Below are 23,953 nucleotides of genomic sequence, written 5' to 3' on the forward strand. Positions count from 1 at the left end.
TGTACCAATACGATACAGGCCTGAGCTGTAATACGGGAGATTCAGGTTAGGTGGGTGGCAAGCTTCCTATGAGGCAGAGCAATGACATGCTGGCCCTTGGCAAGCTGAAGCGTCTCCATCTCTAGGGGCCAAAAAAGAAGTTTATTAAAAACAAAAGTACATTAAAATAATCTGTAAGCAAAGAAAATCTGGCCCCAGGGAACAGGAATGGGCTAAACAATCTGTCCCAGACCCGGCAGGCTGTTTTCTGCGATATTTACAGGATGTTTTGTGTTTTAAAGGAAGAAATTGAAGCCAAATCACGGTGATTGTTACAAAAGGTTAGCTGCCGTTTGTGGAGGAGCCGGTCGTGGAAGGGAGGGGAAGACGCGGTGTCTGAGCCGGCTCAACGCAGGAAAAAGTGTGGGGAATTTAACATTTAAAGTCACTGCGCTGCAGGGAAATAGCTGGCGCGCCTCATACGGAGCTCTTGGCAGTGTTGGATATTTCAAAGCACCGCCCTTTTTGCCCTCGCTTCTAGCTATTAAAAATAGTACCTGCTGACAACGTTTGATGGTGGCAACACGGGTTATGGGGGTGGGAACGAGTAAATCCAAGTGTTTTACCTCTTCGTGCCGGCGTCCCCTTCGGCGGGCAGAGGGGAACCCCCTGAGCCTCTTCCCTTTCCCCGCGGTGAAATGGCGGGTCGGTTCTGGGCACCGGGGTCTGCTCGGGTCTCGCCGGGTGGCAAGCGCGCGGGCAGCCCCTCGGACGGCAGCAGCGTGGGGAGCGGGCGTCGCCTCCGCCGCCCTAACGCCTCCTCTGCGTCCTCGGGGAAGGCCGCGCGCTCGGGGGCACGCAGGCAAAGGGCGCGTGGCTCCCTGGGGGGTAGAAGCCTCCCGAGCGGCGGCCGCGCGCCCCGCGTGCCCCCGACGCTCACGGGGCTCCCCTCGCCGCTGTGTTTCAGGCTGGATGCGGCCGGGCCATGGCGCAGCTGGAGCTGCTGTGGGCGGCCGCCGCGCTGATGCTGCTCGGCGCCGCCGTCAGCCTCTGCCTCAAGTGCCAGCTCTCCGGTAAGTCCCTGCTCGCGGCCCTGCGGGGGTCGCGCGGGGCAGACCCTTTGCTCTCGGGTGGGTTTGGTTCTCCGCAGCCATCGCTGGCCCGCGGAGCTTTGCCCGACCTCGCAGGGACGCTGCCGGCGGCTCGGGCTGTGGAGGGTGTTTGCTGGTGGCCAGAGAGCAGCTGGGGGGAAGGCCCCCCCGGCCCTGCGGCACCCCTTCCCCGGGGCGGGTGTGAGGCCGTGGGCCGCAGGCCCCTCCGAGGCCCGTCTCCGGAGGCACGAACGCTGCAGGGCTCCGGGGCACGCGGGCAGGAGGAGGGCGGGCACGGAAGGAGAGTCTGGGGGATAAATACAAGGAGGGTGGGGGGGACCCCCCGCCCCAGTGGGGCTTCGAGCCCCCCTCTGAGCACTGGGTGGGTTTTATGGGGGGAGAGAGGCTGCAGTTTGGGGGGCAGGAATGGCTGGCCCGCTTGCTTTGTGGTGTCTGAGACAAATCCTACAGCTTAAACCTGGTTTAAAAAAAAATTAATCAAAGCCGTATCGCAACTGCTGCTTGCTGCCTCCGCTGTCCTCTCGTGCTCCCGGCTGAAGAAGTTTCGTGAATGTGTTTTATTGGTCTTTCTGTTCCTTAACTCCCAAATTATCCTTTCCTAAGAGGGTTTTTTGTGTCCTTGTCTTCCAGCTACCAAGCGAGAGAAGCAGCCGGGCAAGCGGAGGAGCCAGTAAGTTGCCTTTCACAATCGCGCTTCTCCCCCACACAGCTGACCCGGGGTGAGACCCTGGCCCCAGCCAGACCCGCTCCATGCCTCACAGCTGAAATCCGGATTTACATAAAATAAAATAATCCCGGAATGAGGCGTGCGGGGTGGCATACCCCCACCCAGGGCGCTGCTGAAGGGGTAATGACTTTACAATGAATAATCCAAAACTAAACTGAAGCTCTGACCGTGATGCCTGTGGGTCATTAACTACTTGGGAAGAGGTCTGGGAGAATCGGAAGGGCAAGTCCTCATCCCGTCCCATCGTGCCCCGAGATGAGGTAGAGCAGTTGGTAACTCCTTAAACAAGACCCTGCCCTCGGCTGGACCCTGTGCCAGAGCAACCACCGACCCGCAGCATAAGCAATGAAGGAAATGCGCCGTATGCGCAGGCACACCCCCTTATTTCCTTCAGCAACAGACAAACCACAGCTAAATGATAGAAAGAAAAAAAAAAACCAAACCAAACCCAGCCTGTAACCTTCAATCTAGGAGCAAGCGTGGTGCGAAGGGGCTCTGCGAAGGCCCGGGGGGTCGGAGTGTTTGCTTCTGCCCCGCTTGCCCGGGACCCGGGGAAAGGCTTCGGTGTGGTCCGTCGCAGACCGACGGAAAAGCCAGCGCGGGCTCCGTCCCCCACGGGCTCGTACTGAATCATCCCGACTTCTCAAAATTTATACCTGGAGTGTATAAATTCCAGACTCGTGGTGCTCTGTGCTCTCTTCAGAGATCTGTTGTGGCATAGTTGGGGCTTTTTGCAAGCAAAGTGGTTTAACTCGGCATATTTGCAGAGTTTGCAATGAGGTCCTTTGCCTGACACCTCCCTGCCAGCTCTGTGCCGTGAATACTGGCTTGGGATGGGGGATTGACCCGAAAGGAAGGCGGGGAGGGGGGAAAGGGACACTTTCAGGGTCCCAAAGTCAGAGTCAGTCAGTGCCTGCATGCACCTGCGGTTGAATAGCCAGTGAATCCTCTCGTGCGCTGAAGAGGAGCTTTCCCGTTAGCTAAAAGGTAGAGGTTATTGGGCATCTATGTTATTTTTATCATTGATCACGTATGTTATTTTTTTCAGGTTGATGTTAAGGGATGTTGGGAGGGGCAGGGACAGCAGCGGAGATGGAGCAGTGACATTTGAAGCCATTTCATGGGTGAACATCCGTTTTTTTCTGTTGTGAAAATGCTCTTCTGGCCTTAACTGGTGCCAGAGTGTCAGAGTAGGAATTATCCTAAATGATGCTTTCCTCATCGCTGGGTCCTTCCCTTAGCTGACGTCGGCTGCTCTGCCAACGATCCATAAGCACATTTTGACTTTAAAGGGTCAAAGAGGAGTCCGGGAAACTGCTCCCAGCTCGTGTGGGTCCTGCCAAGCGATGCGCCTCAGCATTTCACCAAGCCCAGAGTAGAGGCTGTGCTCTCTTCCCTTCGCTCAGCAAACAGGGAGGTTTCTTGCGTCTGTTTTCCTTGTCGCAGACACCAAAATTCAGCTGAGGTCGTACCTCTATTTTTTCCAGGTTCGAAAGCCAGCAGAGGTTTGAGGTGATTCGATCCCATTGCAGTGAGTATGAACATTGCACAGGGCTCCTGCGTTGTGGGGTGGAGCTCCTGCGTGCGCAGGATGGGGGGAAAGTAAAAATAAAAGGGTCACCTTGAAGCCGGGCGGTGAAATTATATTAGACTGAGACTGTCAAAGCCACCTCTGATGCTTCTAGTGATGCAAATTCTGAGCTCTAGGAAAAAATCTCCCTTCGCATTGAAAATAAATCGTTAAAGCAATGTCATTGAAATGCAATGCCTTATTAACTTCGCTCTTCAAACCATTCCGTTTGCCCTGTGAAAACGACAGTGTGGGTGAACCCGAATTGATAGGAGTGACTCATTTATCATCATCCCCTTACTGCTTCCTGCGGCAAGTTGGGTTAGGCGCTGACCTTTTGATTTTGATCCTGAAACGAGCTGCTGACGGGCTCTGTATTAAATGTCACCGTCTGCAGACGGGCTCTGCGGGGCCGCTCCTTTCCCTGGGACCTATCTGGGCCCGAGCCCACAAACCCTTCTGTGAGCCCTTGCTCCAGCCCAGCCTGACCAAAGCTCACGACCTACCAGCACCCCCCGCAGTGTGGAGGGAAGGGTGCTGAGCACGGGAAAGGCTCCTGAAGCAAGCGGGTTTGGGGGAGAGTAGGAAACAAGCAGCGATTGGGATTGCAGCTTCCTCCAGTGTGTGTTTGCTGGCTCTGCGGTCAGCACAGGCACCAGCTTTTCCTCTATTTGTTTCCCATTTTGGCCATTTACGTACTTTCGAGGAACGATTTGGAAGGTGTTTCGGGATGTGTTAGAAAAATGCTTGCCAGTACCGGGAATCTTCTCTGGTGGATGCTCTGTGCTCGTTGAAATATCTGCTGCTGCCATAATTGTTAACATCTCGTTTTGTTCTTGGTACTAGCTACAACCCGAAGGCTGGAACAAATTAAGGAACCTGAAAACTTATCAATAGCAAGGTAGGTAAAAAAACAAACCAAAACTTGACTACAGAGCCAAGGTTGGATGAACTCCACCCAACATATGTGAATGTTCAGGATTTGGGATTGGGTTCCAGACCCTATAGATGGGGCTTGGGCTATACTTTTATTTTTTATACCACTTTATCGATGGTCAGTAGTGGTTTTAGACTTTTTCTGGATTTTCTTCAGTCTGACTGCATTCTACTGGCAACCATTTAAATCGAACCCAATGAAATGAGCTGTGGCTGGCTGTAATAGGTACATCATGAAAAAGAAATAGCCATTCTTCGCTTCTAAGCAGTTTGACACCCTTCTCCCCATCGCCAAAACCCCCAAGAAATACATGGCTGCAATAACTCTGCTGCAGTATTCAGGCATAGCTATTCCCATCTTGGGATTTGACCCAAACTCTTCATTTCCCATTGCTTGATGTGTTTCCTGTATAAACTCACAGGGAACTTTCACGGATGGTCCTTCTGGCTTAGTTACTGCTGTGGTTTGTAACCCCTGGGACAGTTTGCTCAGACCTGGGATTTTAGCTCCCTTTCCTCTCTTGCAGGAAAACCACCAAGGAGCTCGGTGCCTCCCGCCACGCTGGATACGGTGAGCATCTCCCCTGGGACGGGTGCTGGTTCAATGCTCTCCCCATCCGTGCAGCCACGGGGGAAGCACATACCGCCAAATTCATAAAAGGGGGTGTTGCAAATCTCGGCTTCTTTGTGTAGGTGCCGGCTGGGAGCTCCCACCGGTTTTGGGAAGACGGAGCCTCCGAGAGGCTGTTTACTCACTGCCAGGTTAGAGCCACAGGGCCAGATTATTTAAAATATCCCCCCTGGCTGTCCCAACACCTCTGCCCTGGGGCATCCAGCCTTGCAGCCCCGTGCCCCGGCCTCGAGCAAAGAGCTGAGCAGGGGCAGAGCTGCTGATGCCGCAACGCTTGGTGGCTCCGTCATCGAACGGCTCCCATTGCTCAGCCTGAGCCCGAGCGTAATGTGCCCCTCTGCTTTTCCCCAGGGAGCAGGACCGAGCCCAGGTATCAGAATTTCCTGACAGGTAAAGGCTGCAGCCGCACGTCCGGGGCCATGGGGAGGGAAGGCTGCCGAGGCGATGGCAGGTTACCGGGGTTGAGAGCCGGTGGGGAGCGTGCAGGCAGCCGACACTGCAGCCGGCAGAGCTCCGGCTTGGCTCATCTAGGGAATTCTCTATAAAATGTGCTAATCTGATTAACAGTCAGAGCAGAGGGGGACAGGATGCTCACGAGCCCCCTGCTCCCTCCCAGAGCAGCGTGAGCCGGTGCCTGCCCGAAGAGGATTACTGGCACGAGCAGCTCTGCTCTCCTTTCCCAAACCAGGGCAGCCATTCCTGCTCTCTCTGCCAGCTGACAGGATCCGTCCCTGCTTTTCTCGGGGCCTGGGGTGGATTGGGACTGCCCCACCCTGCTCCAGCCTCCTGGCTCTGCTTGTGGACGGGCTTGGAGGCTGCGCCGGGGCTTTCTGGCTGCTGGGGATGCCCACTGTACTGCACTTGGGGAAGTCATCCGGCTGTGTTTTGGGACAGAGATTTGAGTTTCTGCAACGGTATGGTGTGCTGACAGCAACCCCTTTGTGCTTGCAGAGGACTTGCTTGAAGGGGATGCTGCCTACGTGTAAGTAGCCAGTCGCTGCCTGCCAGCACGAGCGAGCGGAGCCATGCTGGTCCCAGTGCGGTCGCGCGCTCCTGGCTCTCTGGTAGCTCAGGCTGGGAAGCCTGTGGGCTGCCCCGGGCGGGAGGAGATAACAGCGGCTCTTCTCGCAGGGAGCCCATATCTCTGGATTACTACAGCTGTGCCCGGTTCTTCAGGCCACCCAACGGTAAGGGCTCCATGCGAGCGACATGAGTTTCTTCTCCAGCCACCAGCCCGGCTGTCCCGTGGCTCCAGGGAGCCCACAAGACTTTTCTCACCAGGGTCTGTGCATTAATTTCTGTGCAGCCTGAAGCGAGCATGGCTCCAGGAGACACTTTCACTAAGGGGTGTAGCAGAGCCGTGGGGCACGAGGGATGCCCAAGCCCCGATCAGTCCATCCGTTGGCTCTAGATGGGACAGCCCGAATGCATCCATGGCTCCGAAGGCACAAAACACCTTGTTCTCACCCTGTTTCATCTCTGGGCAGCAGCAAATTATCCATTGCTGCAGGAGCGTTTGGGGCAACGAGGCCATTTTCCTGTTCGTGGTGCAGTCTGGTTTGGGTGGTTGGAGGTGGTTTTTGGCTGCGGAGGTTGCAGCCCCCCGGGGCCCCGCCCAGGCGCGCGGGAAAGGGCATGTCTTCGTCCAGAGGCTTTTTGCCAAAGAGAGGCCATAAAATATTTTGTACGCTTGGTTTATGAGGCGAGTGAATGAAGGTGGGATGAAATGCACCGCTCCGTTCAAACGCATCTTTTCAAGGCAAATTTTGCATCTATGAAACGTTTTTACCTCCCTGGGTACTCAGCAATTTTCCTGCGCTGACTCCGACATCAATCTATTTTTATCTAAAATGAATTTCAAAACATGAATCCTATTTTTTATTTAAAGAGACTGGAGGGAGAAAAATAGATTAAAAAAAAAAAGGAAAAGAAGTCTTGAGGTTAGCAATATAGGGACTCCTGTGGTTCAGCTGCTCACGGGCCCACCCAGAGAGCTGAAATAACCAGCAGTAGAACAAAGAGCTTGGGGCTTTTTAAAAATTATTTTAAGCAGATTTTGGTTCTAGATACCAGTAGATTTGTGTACTGGACTCAGACAGATGTTGTGCTTGGAATGGAGCTCAGTTCCTTGCTAGAAACTGAGAATAAGCCCAAGAAGACACGGCAGTCACAAGCTTAGCGCTCACTGGGAAGGAATGTCCCCTCCCAAGGGCTGCCCCGGGCCGGGTGCCTGGGGATTCACCCCGTGCCGGAGCCGGCCCTTGCCCTGTTCGCCTTGGGGGCTGCTGTTAAGGCTAGGAATTTGGCTTATCGGTTCTTGCTCCTACCCGTAAGGAAAGTCATGGTGCATCAGGACTGGCTTTGGCCGCTCGCCCTTGGGTGGCTCAGCAGTGGTGCCGTGGCCAGAGATGCTCAGCCGGCGCCCCACAGCGTTGGCGGTGATGGTGTTCCCGCGGGGCCGTGGTCACTCAGTTCAGCTGGAGATGCCCCAGGTCAGCGCAGGCTGTCGTGAAGGCTAATGATTTTTTAGCTAACGTGCATTTTATTGTGGGAAAGAGCCCTCTCCTGCAAGTGCTGAGGGACCTTCCCAGGTCACCCACGCTTCCTTACACTCTTTGTCCCCCTCTTCCTTCTCTCTCTGCCAGAGAAAGAGGAGGATTCCCATTCCTACCAAAACGTCCTCATCGGAGTGCCTCGTGGCTCTGATCCGGGTAGGTGTGTTGCCGCGGTGGTTTGTGTGTGCTGTGCAACGGTATCTGGAAGCGCGGGGAGGGATGGCGACCTGCTTAGCCGAGGGAAAACCCCCTCGTTTGCAGGCTCAGCTCTTCTGCTCAGCTCCACACCAGTGGAGCTGGGGTGCAGGGGCAGAGCAGACCTGGAGCATTTCCCCTTTCTGCAGGAAGATGCATATGGTGATACCTTACCGGCCAAGAGCTCACCTCCAAGCTGATCCCTTTGACATCCCTAGCAATTCAGGGGCTCTGGGGTCTGCATCGCTTCTCTAGGTCTTTCCATGTTGTTGCAGCCAAGATTGATCATGATTCCAGCCCCCAGCCTCAGGTTTCTCACCACATCCAGCCCAAGAAGGCTGCAGCCGGTGAGCTGCCAGAGGATGGCATTGGACCGCAGGATCTGCTTAAGGGCTTCCAGCCTCTGTCCTGGGTTGTTGCAATCAAAATGGGAAGTAAATTTGGTTTCTTTCAGCTACTTAACACAACGCTTTGGGCACTGCTAAAACCTGCCCTGCTCCTGCCTGGCTTGTTGAGCGATTAGAAGAGGCAGGAGTAGCAGGGTCTGATCCCTGTCCGTGCCTGCAGACGCCCAGGCGCGTGGTCAGGGCCGGGAAAGTGATGAGGCAGCATCAGCAGACCAGTGGCAGGACGGCAGCCGTCCTGCTGGAAACTCAGCCATGTGCGTGGGGCCGTTGGGGTGCGGCGGTAGGAGGGTGGTTTCACAAAGATCCATTTTTAGTCCGCTTGCTGTTCAGCATCATCCTCTTCAAACTCTTCTTAGTCACAGACGACGCTGTAGACTATGAGAACAGTGCGGCGATACACGTATGGAAACTCCAGCAAGCGGAAGGTATGTTCTCAGCAGTTGTTCACTATTTAGGGATGGGGCTCACGGGCAGGGCGCCCGTCGTGCTAGACCAGCATCGACCATGCTCAAGGCAATGCGACCATCACCCCTGTCTTCAGTTGTTTATCACGAGCAACTGAGGAAAAAATATCTAAGGCAATGTGCAAACTGCTATACGTACTTGTAATCGAACGCTGCTGTGATGGGACGTGGTGTTTCTAGCACTCGAAAGGCCACCATGTAGGTGGCCGTGCCTAAGCCCTGACCACGGGAGGCTACAGCAGAATGTTGCTCTTCATGTCTTACATCCTCGTGCATTTTGAAGTTGCCTGGCGCAAGCTCAGCCCTGTGATCCCCTCCGACAAAGAAAAGTGCAGCACGCACATCCAGGGGGTCAGCCCGCGACTCTCCTGCAGTAATCGGGGGTGCATGTTTCTTAAGCTAACCTTTAAACAGCAGTTTAATCTAATGTGTGGCTTCCTGTGAAGCGTAGGGGGTAGTCCGGCCTGGGAGATAGTGGTGAATGTATACGTACATATATATAAGGGCTTTCTGTCTCTGGTGTTGAAGCTGCCAAAGCAAACGGATTCTTGTTATCCTGTTTGTGCACTCTCTAGATTAAATCTAAGCCTGTTTCTTTTGGCTCTGAGACGCTGTCCACCCTCGCTGCTCGCAGAGCCTTTGCAAACTTGCGGTGACTATTTTGAAGCTCCTCCTGTCACCCGAGGTTTCTTAACCCAGGCGCAAAACTGTGTCGGCTCTGAAGGCTAAACGCCAGTGGGATGCGCAGCGTGTCCATGGTGTGTATGTGAGTTTAGATCAACCCGCTTACTGATCCGTGCTCCCCGTCCCCACTCGCAGCTCTGCAGACAGAAAGCTCAGATGAGGAGCCAGACTACGTCAACACGGCCCCTGCGTCAGGCCCTGCCCCTCTGTCACAGCAAAGGTAAAAAGAGAGAAAATGGTCGATGTATTTATTTAGGGGTGGGAGGATGGTGTTTATGCCAAAGAGAGCTTGGCCGGAGCTTTGCCGCTTGCTGGCAGGGCCGGCCGGTGCCCAGCAGCCCACACGGGCTGTGCAGGGAGCAGGGGCAGCCACAGCACGTCTCTGGCTGACGCCGAGCGGACTAAGGCTGACGGTGGAGACAGATTTGTCCCAGCCCCAGCGCTGCCCTCCTCCAGCAGGAACTCGGAACCGCTTCAGAGCAGCTTCGTGCGGCGCCCAGGAACCCCCGAGCCCCCAGGCCTGCGCAGCTGAAGGCTGAGCGGCGCAAGGGATTCCCTGGGCTCAGCCAAGCGCTGCCGGCTCTGCTACGGCCGCATATCCTGCCCCGTTAGCAGCAGCAACATGACGCTGATGAGGAAAAATTATTAAAGGCAATTAAAGTAAAAACCGTCTGCAGAGAGCTGCAGGAAGATTGCGTGACACTGGAGGAGTGGGTGATATAACACAGTGCCAGTAAATGCACGGTAACGTATGGAAGTGGCCGTGGATATACCAAACGCAGCGACAGGTTCTGCATTAGCTGTTGGGGCTCAAAATGGGCTCCCGGAGGCCTTGCAGAGCCTCTTCTCAGCAGATGAGTGTATGTGGATCACTGGGAAAGGGAAAGAGGGCAAAACCCCGCCGCTGTGCTAATGTATAGATCTGGGCACTGGCACTGGGCAGACCCCGAAAATCAGACCTTTCTGAAGCTGTGCAAAGTATTTAAGATTTGTCCCCGCCATGCAAAGCACAGCCACCCTACGCTCCACGTTATGGCGTTTGCTTTGAGCTTCAGCAGCCTGTCCCGTTGTTAGCTCTGACAAAGACTGTGCTGGAGGGGAAGCTGCACCAAAGGCAGGTTGTGGGTTTTGGTCAAGGATTCGGTGTGTGTCGGCCGTGGCACGCAAATCACCTCCCAAGAGCCCACGCACGTGGTCTGGCTGGTAGCAAATACAGCTCAGCCTGCCGGAGGCGTCTTCCCCTGCCCACCGACACCCGCTGCACCCCACGCTCCAACACCAGCATCTGCTGGGATGCCCAGCCCGAGGAACCTGCCGCAGCGGTACCTCGCTGCCAGGCACCCCTCTTTGCTTGAGCTGGAGCAAACCAGGAGAATTATCATTAAAATGGAGTTTTTTGGGTGGGGTTGCAGAGAAACTTGCTTTTTTGCAGAGAAACAACTTCTTTTCAGAAGGTGTTTATGGAATAGCCTGGCATTGTGTTAGCTAAGCATCTGGAGGAAGGAAGCCAGATTATCCATGAAAAAAATGAAAAGTGCTATAATGGTAACTTTTATAAGTAATTCTGCATTTATTCCTCTTCCACAGAAAAAAATTGAGGAGGAGGGGATTACATTTCTGCGTTAGTCACAGCTCTTTTCTGAGAGCTTTTTGCTCTGATAGTGGCTCGGTGGCACCGGGCACACCAGACTGTTCTGTTTGCCGTTTGTAATAGGGAGGGTGCCCACAGCCTTCAGAGCTGTGAGAGGAACAGTCAGGGCCAATAGATGCCCAAAACATTTAGCAAAGCTGCTGTAATGCCTGCACCTGATTTCGTGGAGACCAATGATCAAAGCAGCACAGGGGCTACCATACATCCACCCCCCCAAAGTGATAAATGATGCTGCGAAAGTAGAAGAGGGAGGAATAGCTGTCCTGCAAAGCACTGGTGATAACAGATTTTCTGGGAAAACCTCCAGTCATAAGCCCTAGCAAAATGCTATCATGGCTGTATGTGTGAATAGCTTCTGTAAGTAAATTAAAATTGCCAATGCACTTTTTGCCATTACAACGGTGCCTCTGCTGTAGCCTTTGATAGCAGAGTAACACTATAAAATCCCCATGTCCAATAAATGCCAGCAGTTCCCCACCAAGGGAGAGCGAATTCAGAAATGTGCTCCTGGCACCCGTGTGCCCTCTGCTCGGATATCGTCGTCCGGGAGCGCGGCTGGGGCTTCTGCTTGGACATGGACATTTTGTAGTCTACCTCGCTACCCGTCCTTGGAAAGAAAATAGAACAGGCAGCAGAGTTAAGGAGTTGAAAGCAGGGATTAAAAGTCAGTCAACTCACTATTTTTTCCCCCCTTTTCTTTTAAGTATTCTGCATAAAGTCTGAAGAAGTCCTTCGCTGAGCTGTAAGCACACCCAGCAAGCATGCACACAGGGAGAGGGGCGTCTTCGATCCCTCATTGAAATTCCTTCTCCAAATTGTGCCCAAGATCACGTAGAAGGGGTGCCGCTGAAAGGAAGGAATGCTCTGCTTGAAGTCCCACAGAAGTCCAACTGCAAAACTGCCACTGGAGAAAGCCCTTTGCCTGGCAGTGACCACGGGCAAGCCAAGAGCTCGTTATCCCGCCTCATGTCCCGGCACCTCTCCTCGAGGAAGGATGGCCAGTGCGTGTAACGTTTTCTCCTGTAGAGCATGAAATGAATCTTTAAATTGCTGAGCAGTAATGCAGCCAGCTACTTAATTTGTCAGGGTGACTCATGCACGATGGTATTAAGACACAGGGATTACGTTCTGGTCGAGTTCCTATGCTCTCCTCCAGACGCAGTTTCCTACAGCAGAGGAGCTGGCAAGGCAGAGGTTGCTTTTACAACAGCAGTGGTTCTCTGGAGCTAAATGAGATACCAACCTGTTCACAAAAGCTAAAGACTAAATCCCTGCTTTATCCACAGTGTGTAATTCACAGTGTCTGTTTCTGGCAGTTTTCCTCATGTTTCAGTATCTCTTTTATAATGATGCAAAGACACCGCAACAACCGAGCCGGTCCCAGCCGCAGCTGCCAGCCTCAGAAGCTGCACCAGCCTTTCAGTAGTGCTGTAGCCCTGAAACGTAACCCTTGTCTCTTCAGCCCTGAGGCACCGACTTGGCACCCTTGTACCACTTATTTATTAAAATTGAAAAGCATCCAAAGAAAAAGCGTTGGTTTATTATGGTTTGCTATGATGCAGATGTCCGCATGATTGGATGAGACAGATGGGAGAGCATCAGATGACACGGAACAGTGTGTGGGATCTAATGGGGAGAAAATGTAGCTCCTTTAAAGCCTTCTTCCTCAAAATCGGTTTAGAAAACCATGCTTCAAGAAGGCACGTGGCCTACGCTCACGTCTCCAGGATGGGTAAGCGCAAGCAGAGAAGCAGAGCTCAGGGCGAGCGAGCCCTTGGAGCGGGAAAAGGGGATGTCCGGTGCTTCCCGCTGCAAAGGACTTGGCTGCATGTATTTTTAGCAGAATCGCCGAGACCATGGGTAGCTGTGGTTCGTGTAGCTGGAACAGTGGGTGGTTTGGTGTTTGGCTTAGGAGAAGATTTACCTGTAGCTCCTACAAATGCGTTTGTTCCTGTTCCCACAGGACTTTTACAACAGAGAAAATCTAGCGCGCTTTAGGGATGTACGGTCGCAGGGAACTACAGCTGCATTCTGCTTGTCCCAGCTCCTCCCAGCCCAGCTTCTACTCCCACCCTCTGGTTTCCTGATGTTTAAATGCTCTGCAGAAAGTTTGCACAGGTCGGGGACACCAGCATCCCGGTGAGCCTGGAGCAGATGCAGTGACAGCCACAGCCTGTGCGGGCTCTGCGCAAGCTCCCAGGCAGAGGAAACAAGGAGGTGCCTTCATTACCAAAACAGCGTGCTTGGCCCTCGCAGGGCCATGGAATTGCCATCCTTGGTTCATCCTTGGTGACTAACTCAGCACCTGAAGAAGCTCCCACTTCCCATGAAGTGCTGCACACTGGATTTTTTGCTGGAGGGGAAGTGTGAGCTCCGTTTTCAGTGAGGTGCGGTGACGTTACACAGACCGGTGATTCATTTCGTAACCGGAGGGAGCCATTAAATGATTAGGAGAAGATTATCAGCAGTAAAAGATCCTTGGCACACAGTAATAGATCCAGCTAGAGAGCTCCCAGAAAGTTCTAGCTGTTAGGTGAGTGTGCAGCCAAAACATTAAAATACAAGATTTACTGCTCTCCTCGCTAAGCAGGGAGGCGGATTAGACCAACTACATTTTCCTGGTATAAGGTTCCTCCAGTGCCAAAATCTGAGTTTGAAAGTTGTGGAGCAAAAGCAGGCAAGGCAGGAGCTGGGTGTGGAGTATCTTCCCTGCGCCTGAGCAAATACCCCCCCGGCAGTTCTCCATAACAGCCAGCTGTAGCGATGGTTAAATCCTTTCTCAGCTTCGTAAAGCTCCCGAAGTACTTTTCAGCCAGTGACCTCATTACGCTGGAAGGTATCCAGGGGCTGTTACAGGAACTTTCATCAATGTTATTGCAGTCTTGTTCTGAAACACCTTACGTTTTTTCTCTGCAACAAGCGAGAACGCACGTGTGAGTGTGTGCACTGTCCTTTCGGGACTCGTTTTTAGGTGTGCAAGGATTTCTGGTGCTCAAAACCAAAATTGCCAGATCCTGTGCTCTCTGAACGTAATGCCAGGAGAAATGACACCTCCCCTGGGTCCATGTATCTCTTTCCTCACATTAGGTAGGCAGCCAAGTGAGCAATTCACTTCCTGTTTTCAATTTAAGACGCATTAGAAAAGCAGTTTTGGCACCGCTGGTGCGGCTCTCAAGTGGAGCTGGGGAGCCTTCGCTAGCTGCCGGAAAGCGGTAGCTCCGCATGCAGTGAGGGTGAGCAACCTGATGGGCTGCACCGGTGGCCTCTCGGATCGATACTGTTCCTCTCCTCAGGAAAAGCAAGTATGATGATGTCCCCCCAGAGCTGTAGAGGATTAGCCTGGAAGAGAGTTGGCTCCAAACTGGCGCTGAAAAGCGGCTACGGAATATGGTCAAGAAGAAAACCACTTAGACCTGGTAGGAACAGGAACTGTGAGCCTCCACGTTTCTCACCCTTCTGCTGGCACCAACACAGCCAACCAGATGACGCACAGGTAGGTTCATCCAGCGGGGTAAGGACCAGCCTTACGAGTCCTCCTAACACGATGTGTGCTATTTTATGAAACCTCCACTGTAACACCACTTCCGTCCCCGTCCAGCAGCGAACATACTTAACTAGAAAGCAAAGACATAGTAGGCTGGCTGTGATGTACAGCCAAAGGAAAATTAACCTACTCTTTAAAATGTGCCTTATTTAAGTCTTTGAGGACAAGAGCTGTGATGCTGTGTCTGTAGAAAACTCAGCAGCTTAAGCCCCTTAATACTGAGTTATTAGTTTATATTTAACAGTGTTTGTGCTAGTAGTGACAATTCACTGGCTGGGAATCAAAAGGTAAGTTTAGTAAATATCTAGTGAAGGAAGAATGTACTTAAGAGTATTACATCCACTATTTCAAGAGCTGTTAGCTTTATTCCAGTCAGGAGCAAGCTCAAATGTGTCTGTGCTTTATCTGTCAATTAACTTGCTCTCCTGCACTTTGAATTAAAAAGGTTTGTCTCCAGGCTCTGGCAGAGGAGCTGCAGAAAGTCTTGACGGGGCAATGTACGATGCCACCAACTCTTGCTGCTGAAACTCATTACCCCTGCGCCCGAGTTGGAGAAATGGAGGGTGTAACCAGCCACTGATTCAGTGCCAGGGCCAGTCTCCAGATTGAAGCTGATTTACGCTGCCAGTGAAGATCAGCGTGGCTCCGAGACAGCTGTGGTGTGGGCAACTGAATACTTGGGGTGGAAAGCGTCAACAGAATGGGGAGGGTGAAGTGCAGGCACCAGTAACTTGTACTTCGACCATGATTTGCTTGACTGCTATAATCAGAATGTACTTAATTATATTAAGATAGCTCCACTTGGAGATACAGCTGTCCGATCTGAGACGGAGGTGGTCAAGTTCAATTTATATTTGCTTTCACTCTGCATTTCACACTTTACTGCTCATCTGCGCTAGCAAGGTGGTTTCCAAAACTGAACAAACAGGAAAGCATGATGATGTAGCTTTTTGGTATGCTGAAACTATAGTAAAATGACATTACCTAACCCGGACAGCAGGAACAGAAAAGAGAACTCAAATGCAGAGCATCCCAGAATTTGGTGATTTTTTTTAAAATTACAGAAGCAATATCCAAAATAAATAGCTGGCACCATTAAGAAATGTGCAATGTTTCTCCTGTATATGTTTGGTGAAAATACCTTTCTTACCCACAGCACATAACTAGCACCCAGGAGTGGCACCTGCTCAGCATGCCTCAATTACAACTTCATTACCTGCCTTATTTTGGGCAAAAAGCTTTTCCTGCTTGGTCTCGGTAAGACCACCACTCCTGACCAGGCTTAAGTGTAATCACTAACAAGGGGATTCAGTTTTTCTTTCTCCTGCCGTTAGGTTGTGGTACGACTGCCACACGCAGTTTTGCTGAGTGCACTAGACAGACCTCATCGTTCTGGTCCTCTCTTCTACCTCAGTTATACAACAGGTAAGAGTTCTTGGGTCAAAGTAAATTTTAAAGCTTTATTGGTCTAAATTAAAAAGTACAAACCTTTTTTACAATAGATCCTGGTTATTTTTTCTCCATTTATCAAAACCAAGGCAACAGGCTCTTTGCATGCAGAATTCGGGACACACAGGGAGCTGCTGACCTTGCACGCGGGGCCTTCACCTTCCAGAACGCAGGCTCCAGCTTAGTCAACTAGCTAACTTGCTGCAGGGGCTGTGGTCTTCTGACAGAGCCTGGCCAGCAGTCCAGCCATTTGCAAAAGTGAGTTCACACCTTCTGCTATCTTCATATGAGTGTACCCGATTTCCTGGTGATAGAGACAGTGTAAAATCTTCTGTTTTCTCCCACAGTCCTTGTATAGTATTACTAATGACTAAATAAAACATAGCCCTCACTGTTGTGAGACCAACTTCAGAGTCACTCGAACTTAGGAGAAGCATATCTTCTCATGCAGGCCAATTAGAATGGCATTTTTTCTTCATTGTTTTAAATCGAAGCCTGTAATTCCCCACTTCCTTTGTAAGGAGCAAAGTGTGTGTATTTGAGGACAGGTTTTAAATGTGAAGAGTGATTCCATTACACCAGTTCACTGTTTGTCAACTGGCTGTTAATATAATATAATTTTTTACTATCTATTGGACTAGAATCAAGTATGGTCTTGAAGAAAGTTCTCAAGGAGTTATTTGAGGCTTTGATGTAAGTAATAAATTCAGCCAGCATTCTATTTCTTAAATCTAGTATCACTGAAGTGACTCTTGGCACTTCTATGGGTGGTTAGACTTCAAAGTGACTATTCTTACTGACAAACTGGTAACGCAGAATGGGAAAGCAAGCAGTAATGAGTTTAGAAATACTTTTTTTGCACTAATATATAGCAAATCTCAAAGAGAAAACCCTGAGGCTGCCCCTGTGTTAGGTATCATATCCTCTTCTTAAAAAGGCCCAAAGGACCCAGGTTAAGTACCAACCTTGATAAATTCCAGTTTCAGATATTCTGGCATTTGAAAGGTTTTACACACACGGAAGATGTTGCCAATCACATCTTCTGGAGAGTATCCAAGTCGCCACAGGTGGGCAAGAATCTGTGCAGGCAAGAATAATCCTTCATTTCTCTGTAGAACTTATGAGGTGAGTCAAGTATGCTCATTTTTAGAACAGCTGTATATAACTACTGGAACTGCATGTACTATTTATCAAATGATTTAACCTCAGTTGTTTAGCAAGTAATTTCAATACAACTTAGTTTTTTGGCTTATTCATCTGAACAGAACCCTGCATAAAAAGGATTTAATTCATCAGCTCACCTACATGGTATTGCCCTTATCTTAAAAAACAATACACATTGAATTCTTCAAAACAAGCAAGAATTCTGTAGAGAAAAAGTATCTGTCTATGCAGACACAACACATGAAAACCAACCTTGTATGCTTCATCAATATTTGCATTTATGCAGTGTTGTATCATTTCTTTCACAAGCAGAGGATGAGGCTCGTCACAAACCTGTATCAGAGAGAAATATTACACTTCAAAGTATTAGAAGATTCTGCATTAAACCCCTGGTATTTTCACCAAGCTTCTATACAGCTGAAGTACTGAATCAGACACAATCTATAATACAGATTAAATTTTAAGTAATAAAGTAACATGACTTTTCTGGTAACACAGCTATCCTGCCATGGCAGACTCAATAGCGCGAAATGAGAACACCCAAGTAATAGATTCAAAAGTTATCACTGTGAAGTTTCGCAACAGTTAGGCGATTCGTGTGCTTTGAGAGAGCTGGAAAGCCACAAAGTCTCAGGCGTGCCATTAGGGACTGCGAGCGCTCTCTCCCTTCTCAAAAGGCACATGCACCTTTTTTACAGCTTGATGCTGCAATTGCTACATACACAGTGCTGTCTGCAAACTGGCAAAGCACTTTCAAAGGTTGAGACATCTGACAGTAGGTCTCACACAGCTGTAGTGCTAAACTTCTAGCATCACTGATTTACGCTATTACTAACCTTAAAGACATTTTCACTGTTTATAAAGCCAAATCCAGAATGTGTGGACTGTAAGTTGTTTAAAGCCTGTGAAAGAAAAAATAAGACTTCACTTATTTTCTGAAGTGCTCTACTTCTCACTCACTCCCCTCCTCAGGATGAAATACACTTTTCAGAAAATGATGCCAAATAAGCAGTTTTCAATTAAGCAACAGAGTAAACCACAGATGTATACCGACTTTGTTTCCTCCCGCAAATTCAGTATCCAATTCCCACCACTTCACTTTTAAGGTGCAGATCCACCTTAAAACCTCACAAAACCAAATAGTTTAGTTACTCTTGTGCCACAGGTCACATCCCTTTTGCTTTACTTCTCCAAAGCTAAATCCTTGAGAGACACAATTCAAAGTGTTTTTTGCTTTAAAGAGAAGTCTTTGTTTCATTGCCTTTCTTCTTTTACCTGTCTCATATCTCCTTGGGCTGTGAAGATAATGGCTTCTAGTCCATCATCTGTATATGGTACATCCTCTTTCTCAACAATTTTCAGTAGCCTTGCAAGGATTTGTGAATCCGTCAGTTTGGTGTAACGCAGCACCGCACACCGTGATTGAATAGGTTCTAAGGACAGAGACGTGTAATTAGCATTTCCCTCTTTTCTCAAAAAAAAAACCACCCCACAATTGTTTTCATCTTGGAAGAAGTTATCTGAGTTTCCAACTCTTCATTTGTCATCTTTTAAAGAGAAAGAACAGGTCCAGACAGAATATGGCATCTCCTTAAGCATATACAATTGTTACAGTCCTTCACTCAAGCCCAAACGTGCTACTTGAGTTTTTCCAGATACGTGCAAATACGTATGAAGCTCAGCTGCTTCTGTTCTGGTTTTCTGAACGTATGTGTGTTTATCATGCTGTTTTAACAGCTAAACAAGAAAAGTCTAAGGGCCTACAATATGTTAAAGATTCTGTTTCAGAAAGGACAACAAAAGGGGTTCAATACTCAGTAAACAATACGTCAAACATCTTAAACTGTAGCAGAGTTGGATGGAGATTTAGCCCAAAGTATGAGAAATCTGCTTCTGCAGACATGCATAGCACTACCCATCAAAAACAGCTGTTCAGAGGGTTCACCGGCTACACAAATATACTCTTTTGTTAGCTGGTTGTACAGGTGGTTTGATTTTTCAGAAGTACCACGGTTTCTTGCAACAAGTGAATCTAAGGTATTTCTGAAAACTGCCTTGGAAGTTAGCCAACAGTATGGAGAACATGTGACAAAAACGCCTGGGGACTAGCAGCACGTTACCTATGATTTTGTCAGAGGCATTGCATGCAAGTGCGAAGCGCGTCGTTTTGGAATAAATTTCCATTGTTCTTCTCAATGCTTGCTGTGCTCCATCTGTCATGCTGAGGGAGAAAAGGCGTTAGGACAGACTTTGCCCTTCACTGACTTGTAGGTACAGCCTAATACCTATTTTTAGATAAGCTTCAGAGTTTACTGATATTAGACAGTGCTTTGCAAATTACTTGATATTCTGGCTTGGGAAACTAAGCAGCTTTTTCTAGTGGCATGAACAAATCACAACGCAGGTAGTCACCAAGACCTCCATAAAACTAACACACAAAATTAAACCATTTTACCCATTTATTAAACCATTTAACCACTCTGAGGAATACTGCTAAGACTACTACTTTCTACTAAGTAGAAAGTCCTGTTTTCATCCAGTGACATTGTCTACATAAGCCAGATTATTTTCAAAGAGAAAAAAACAGTAAACTGGAAGATGCTACTTCACATCCAGCTAAATCCCAAAGTCTTTCACCCCAATATTTAGCATCTTCTTTGAAGCAATGATCTCTGCGTGGTATGAGTAATCTCATAAGAATGCATATTTATTTCCTACCAAAATATTTTTGATAGCCTGATAGAAACACGTAAGACCGTCCAAGGCCGCAGCTCCGCAGAGAGGACAGATACAATGCATTTCACATAGTAGCTGAGGTCAAGAAAAAAAACAACATACCTGTCTGCTTCATCAAGGATGATTATTTTATGCCGCCCTTTTGGAAGTGTGACTTTTTGCTGGGCAAACATTTTGATTTTGTTTCTCACAACATCAATGCCTCTGGAACAATAATTCAAGTAATTCATGATCAGTTGGGTGAAATTACATCACGGATTTTATTCAGCAGCCACAGTGGCGGAAGCATTCCTGAGCTCCCTATTCTCCCGCTGTTTGTTCCTGCCCCTTCAGCTGTGCCAGTATAACTGTTGTGAAGCCATGCTGTAAGCCAGGCTGCCTGATTCAGATTTAAATGCCAATGCTCCTCCTTTTTGGAGGTTTTGAAGAAATAATTTAGCACTATCAGTATATATCTCTCTCTCTCTACATATCTATATCTATCTCAGTAACTTCACTTACAGTAGCACTATAAAAGGACTTATGTTTGGCAAAAGGTAGGGGTAATAAATGAACAGGAGCAAAAGCACTGAAGACTGCTTTGCTATTTTGCCAGTGCTTCACACAGCTACGTCCACAGACCCAGATATAATTCAGAAGAGTTTAAGAAAAACAGCTGGATAGACTGCGTCATTTTAGTACAACATGGACACTTTCCTAGACAGAGTTCCAACAATCCTTTATTTTAAAAATAAAGAGGTTTACTTTTTTTTTTCTATTTAGAAAATTAATGTTGCGATTCTATAGCTCTTCTATAACCAATATTAACAAAGACAGGTAAAATGTATTGTACTCATAAACAACTCTCCAGGAAACGTCCTCAGAATACTTCAGGACTGGTCTGCTACAGAACTTGGGAAATATAATTAGCCCTTAGTGCCTGACCCTTGGGGTAGAGTCAGTGTCCTCTACATACCTAACACCCTTATCCTACATTTTAATCCCCAACTGCCCTTATAGCCCTAATTTCTACCACTTCACTTTTTTTCCTAAGCACTGAAGAGTTTCATTACAAACAACTTGCTCCCTTTTCATTCTTAGGAGGATCTTGATGAATGCAGGAAGCTTAACTCTTTAAAGTAAATTCCAGAAAACAGTACCATTATGGATTCTGCACTCCATCTGTTTCTATTTTTGTGCATGAAGGGATCTATCAAGTTTATAAAACATCAAGTAGTAATATCTGTGTTGATAGCTGGACACCAAAGATTGCCTAAGCTTTAGTTGTAAAAACTGCATTAAAGTAAGTACTAGAGGCCTTAATATGGCATTAAGCCTATCAAGCCAGCCTGAGTTGAACTAAAAACAAAAATGGGTACTTGCTGCTTCATTAAAAGTTTAATAAAGTTTATTCATTCTCACCTGTCATTTGAGGCATTCAGCTCCAAAACAGCATCCTTTAATGCAGGACCAAGCAGAGCACGAGCCAGGCAGAGGATACTGGTGGTTTTACCCGTTCCTGGGGGACCCTAGAAATGCAACAACAAAGCAATCGCTGGTAAGTTTAATGTCATTTTCCAAGCTGTACTATTTACAAAGGTCCTCCGTCACGAAAAATAGCTGCAACAGAGGAACTGCAGCGAGAACATCAGACTAGAGGCCGCCCGAGTTCAGGATCCTGCCTCCAACAGAGGAGAGAAACACTGCAGGGAGAAACACAAGACGTGTTTCAACGGGCAGCTAGGGCCCAAGTTAGTTTTTAACAGAAGGTTGTTCACTACTTGTGTATTCTGCCAAGAACACTGCTCTGTGACCATACAGTCAACATCTCTCTTACCAACACATTCAGGCACAATGCAAATCCATACCTGGAGGCTATTGTGGCTAGATTTCATAAGCCAGGACCAACACAGCATAATACAGTACAACACAGTAATACGTACAGCAATTATAATATTCGGTACGTTCCCCTCTTTTGCAAAAACCTATGATAGAACAAGAAAAAAATTATGTAAGAAAACAGTGGGAACAAATAGTTTCTAATTCTATTCTATTTCGAGCATGAGAAACAGAGCTAGCCCATTCTTTTCCCTCCTGCTTTCAGTTTTTTTTAATTGAACCATAAGAAGTCGGTCCCTAGAATAATATGGGAATACTTAAAAGTACTTCATCCCACAGATCTTTAGCACTCTTGTCTTTCCTTTGCATCTGTTACGTGTTTGCTAGTATAAGCTTTCTGTTGACAAATACTGGATTTACAAACTAATTTGCCAAGGAAAATATTTTTCTTCTAGAAAAACTTTATTTCTATGTTTCTCTCTGTTGTTATATAAATTATATTAATTCTTTGAAACAGTAATATAGTAACAGCTACAAATTTTCTAAGTTGTATCAAAACAGGGCCAATTTAAACAATATCCCAACTCAAGAAGGCGTATTTCCTTAGAATACCATTCAAACATGTCCTAAACCATGTAATTTCTTAAGTAAATCAGAAAGGCTTCATCCATATACTCAAGTATGGATGTAAAAATACAAAAGTGCTTTTATTGGTCTGTGGATCTATGCAGAACTATGTTTTCTGAGCTAACCCGTAAAAAGATAAAGGGACAGCTACACACCTCCAACCTGCTTACAGTGTCTTCGTTTCCAACGATTTCACATAATTTCATGGGTCTGTATTTTTCCACCCTGTAAAAGCAAAACCCCACACGCTTCAGCACGTTTAATGAAACTTTAATGGAGCTTTACGCTGATAGAAAAGGAGAATTACGTTAAGGTTACATGGGACAAGGATGACTTGATGTGTCTTTAGTGCAAACGCTGCAGGGCTCCCCTCCGACTGCCCAGCGCAGCATTCCACAACACTGACTGCTCAGTGCTCGTTTTACTTCGGTTAGTACAAAAAAAGGAAAAGGAAGAAAAACATGCTCAACCTGGACACGAGCTTGGTGCCCGAGGCTGACAGCAGGGCTGAGGAGACACCGCCCTGTGCGCTGCGGAGTGGCTAAGGCACGGCAGGGCTGCCTGCCTCCGGCCGCCACGGGGACCTGCCTTCCGCCCGGGCTGCCCGGCGCCCTCGCCCCACTCCCACCCCACAGGCCGCAGCGCGGCCTGGGCAGGTTACAGGGCGCAGGCAGAGCCCTCCCCGCTGCCGGGACGCCCCACTTCCGAGTCAGAGCCAGCTCCTGCAGCTCGGAGGGCACGGGGGAAGGCCCCAAAGCGCCGGCCCGCAGGAGGCGGCGATCGCCCACAGGAGCCCCTCAGTGGAGGCGCCGCGCGGGTCCAGGCCCAACAGTGCGGCGCGAGCCCCCGCCTTCCCGCCAACGGCGCGCCCCGCCCCCTCTCGCTCCATAGGCTATGCCCCGCAAGGCCCCGCCTCCCGCCGCGCTCCGCGCCAATGGCAGCACGCCCTCGGCCCTCCCTCTCTCCCCCGGCTCCATCTCGCAGGCGCGCCGCGGCCACCGGCGTTCCCGCGCAGCAGCCGCCCCCCCGCGCAGGCCGCGCCGCCCCCGCCGCTCACCAGGGCAGCTCGTAATGGCCGCCGGCAGCAGGACCGACTCCTGGGGGCTCGGCGGGTCCCCGCTTCTTGCCTGCCGCGGGCCCGGCCTTCTCGTCTTCCGTGGCCTCCACCTCCATCTCCATCCCGCCGGCGGCTGGCCCGGCCCGGCCCCTGTCTCCCCGCCGCCCCCGTGAGGGGAGGGCCGCGCTCCAGGGCCCGCCTCGCGGGGCGGGACGGCGAAGGCCGGCCGGGTGGGCCCTGCCTCGCCATCCCCGCCCGGCCGGGGCGGCAGGCCCGGAGGTGGGCGCTGTGGACGCTCTCCAGCCGGTCCTGGCGGCCTCGGCAGCTGTGTGAGGCCGCTGGGGAGCGGCGGGGTGGCGGGGCCGGGCTTCGCTGAGGAGCGGCTGGCGGTGGGGCCCGGGGCCGCGCAGAGCGCGGCGGGGTGGGCTGGTGCTCGGCATTGCGGGTCTGTCTGCTTTTCCTGCCCTCCTGACTGGTGCAGCGTTAAGATAATAAAAATAGTAGCGTGCTTGCACTTCTGGAGGCGAAACCTTTGTTTCTTCTTCTAGCTAGCTTTATTTCCCCCTATAAAACGAAAACAGTAAGAGATGCCTCGCAAGATACTGTAAGTAGTTCTGTTGTAATGGTGGCGTGTGGTTCTGCGGCTG

The 23,953-nt window shown here is 49.7% G+C and overlaps 2 protein-coding genes across 2 annotated transcripts; one reads left to right on the forward strand and one right to left on the reverse strand.

The window, feature by feature from the left end:
- Nucleotides 1-388: 388 nt before the first annotated feature.
- Nucleotides 389-13,074, forward strand: LAT2 (linker for activation of T cells family member 2; the record flags this gene model as incomplete). Its single annotated transcript, XM_082008757.1, has 13 exons — nt 389-1,052; nt 1,722-1,761; nt 3,306-3,349; nt 4,235-4,289; nt 4,852-4,895; nt 5,307-5,345; nt 5,907-5,937; nt 6,087-6,142; nt 7,601-7,666; nt 7,981-8,052; nt 8,469-8,537; nt 9,396-9,480; nt 13,017-13,074. Exons 1-13 carry the CDS (start codon nt 965-967, stop codon nt 13,072-13,074), a joined length of 747 nt encoding a protein of 248 aa, XP_081864883.1. The 5' UTR covers nt 389-964.
- A 3,023-nt stretch (nt 13,075-16,097) lies between these two features.
- RFC2 (replication factor C subunit 2) lies at nt 16,098-23,428 on the reverse strand (the record flags this gene model as incomplete). The annotated part of the gene is made up of 11 exons (XM_082008378.1): nt 16,098-16,208; nt 16,870-16,983; nt 17,321-17,401; nt 17,905-17,970; nt 18,344-18,501; nt 19,189-19,289; nt 19,907-20,008; nt 21,206-21,312; nt 21,727-21,768; nt 22,405-22,474; nt 23,307-23,428. 11 exons carry the CDS (start codon nt 23,426-23,428, stop codon nt 16,098-16,100), a joined length of 1,074 nt encoding a protein of 357 aa, XP_081864504.1.
- Between the last annotated feature and the right edge of the window lie 525 nt (nt 23,429-23,953).

Source organism: Phaethon aethereus (genome assembly GCF_964289735.1).
Source record: "Phaethon aethereus genome assembly, chromosome: 19".
Taxonomy (NCBI): domain Eukaryota; kingdom Metazoa; phylum Chordata; class Aves; order Phaethontiformes; family Phaethontidae; genus Phaethon; species Phaethon aethereus.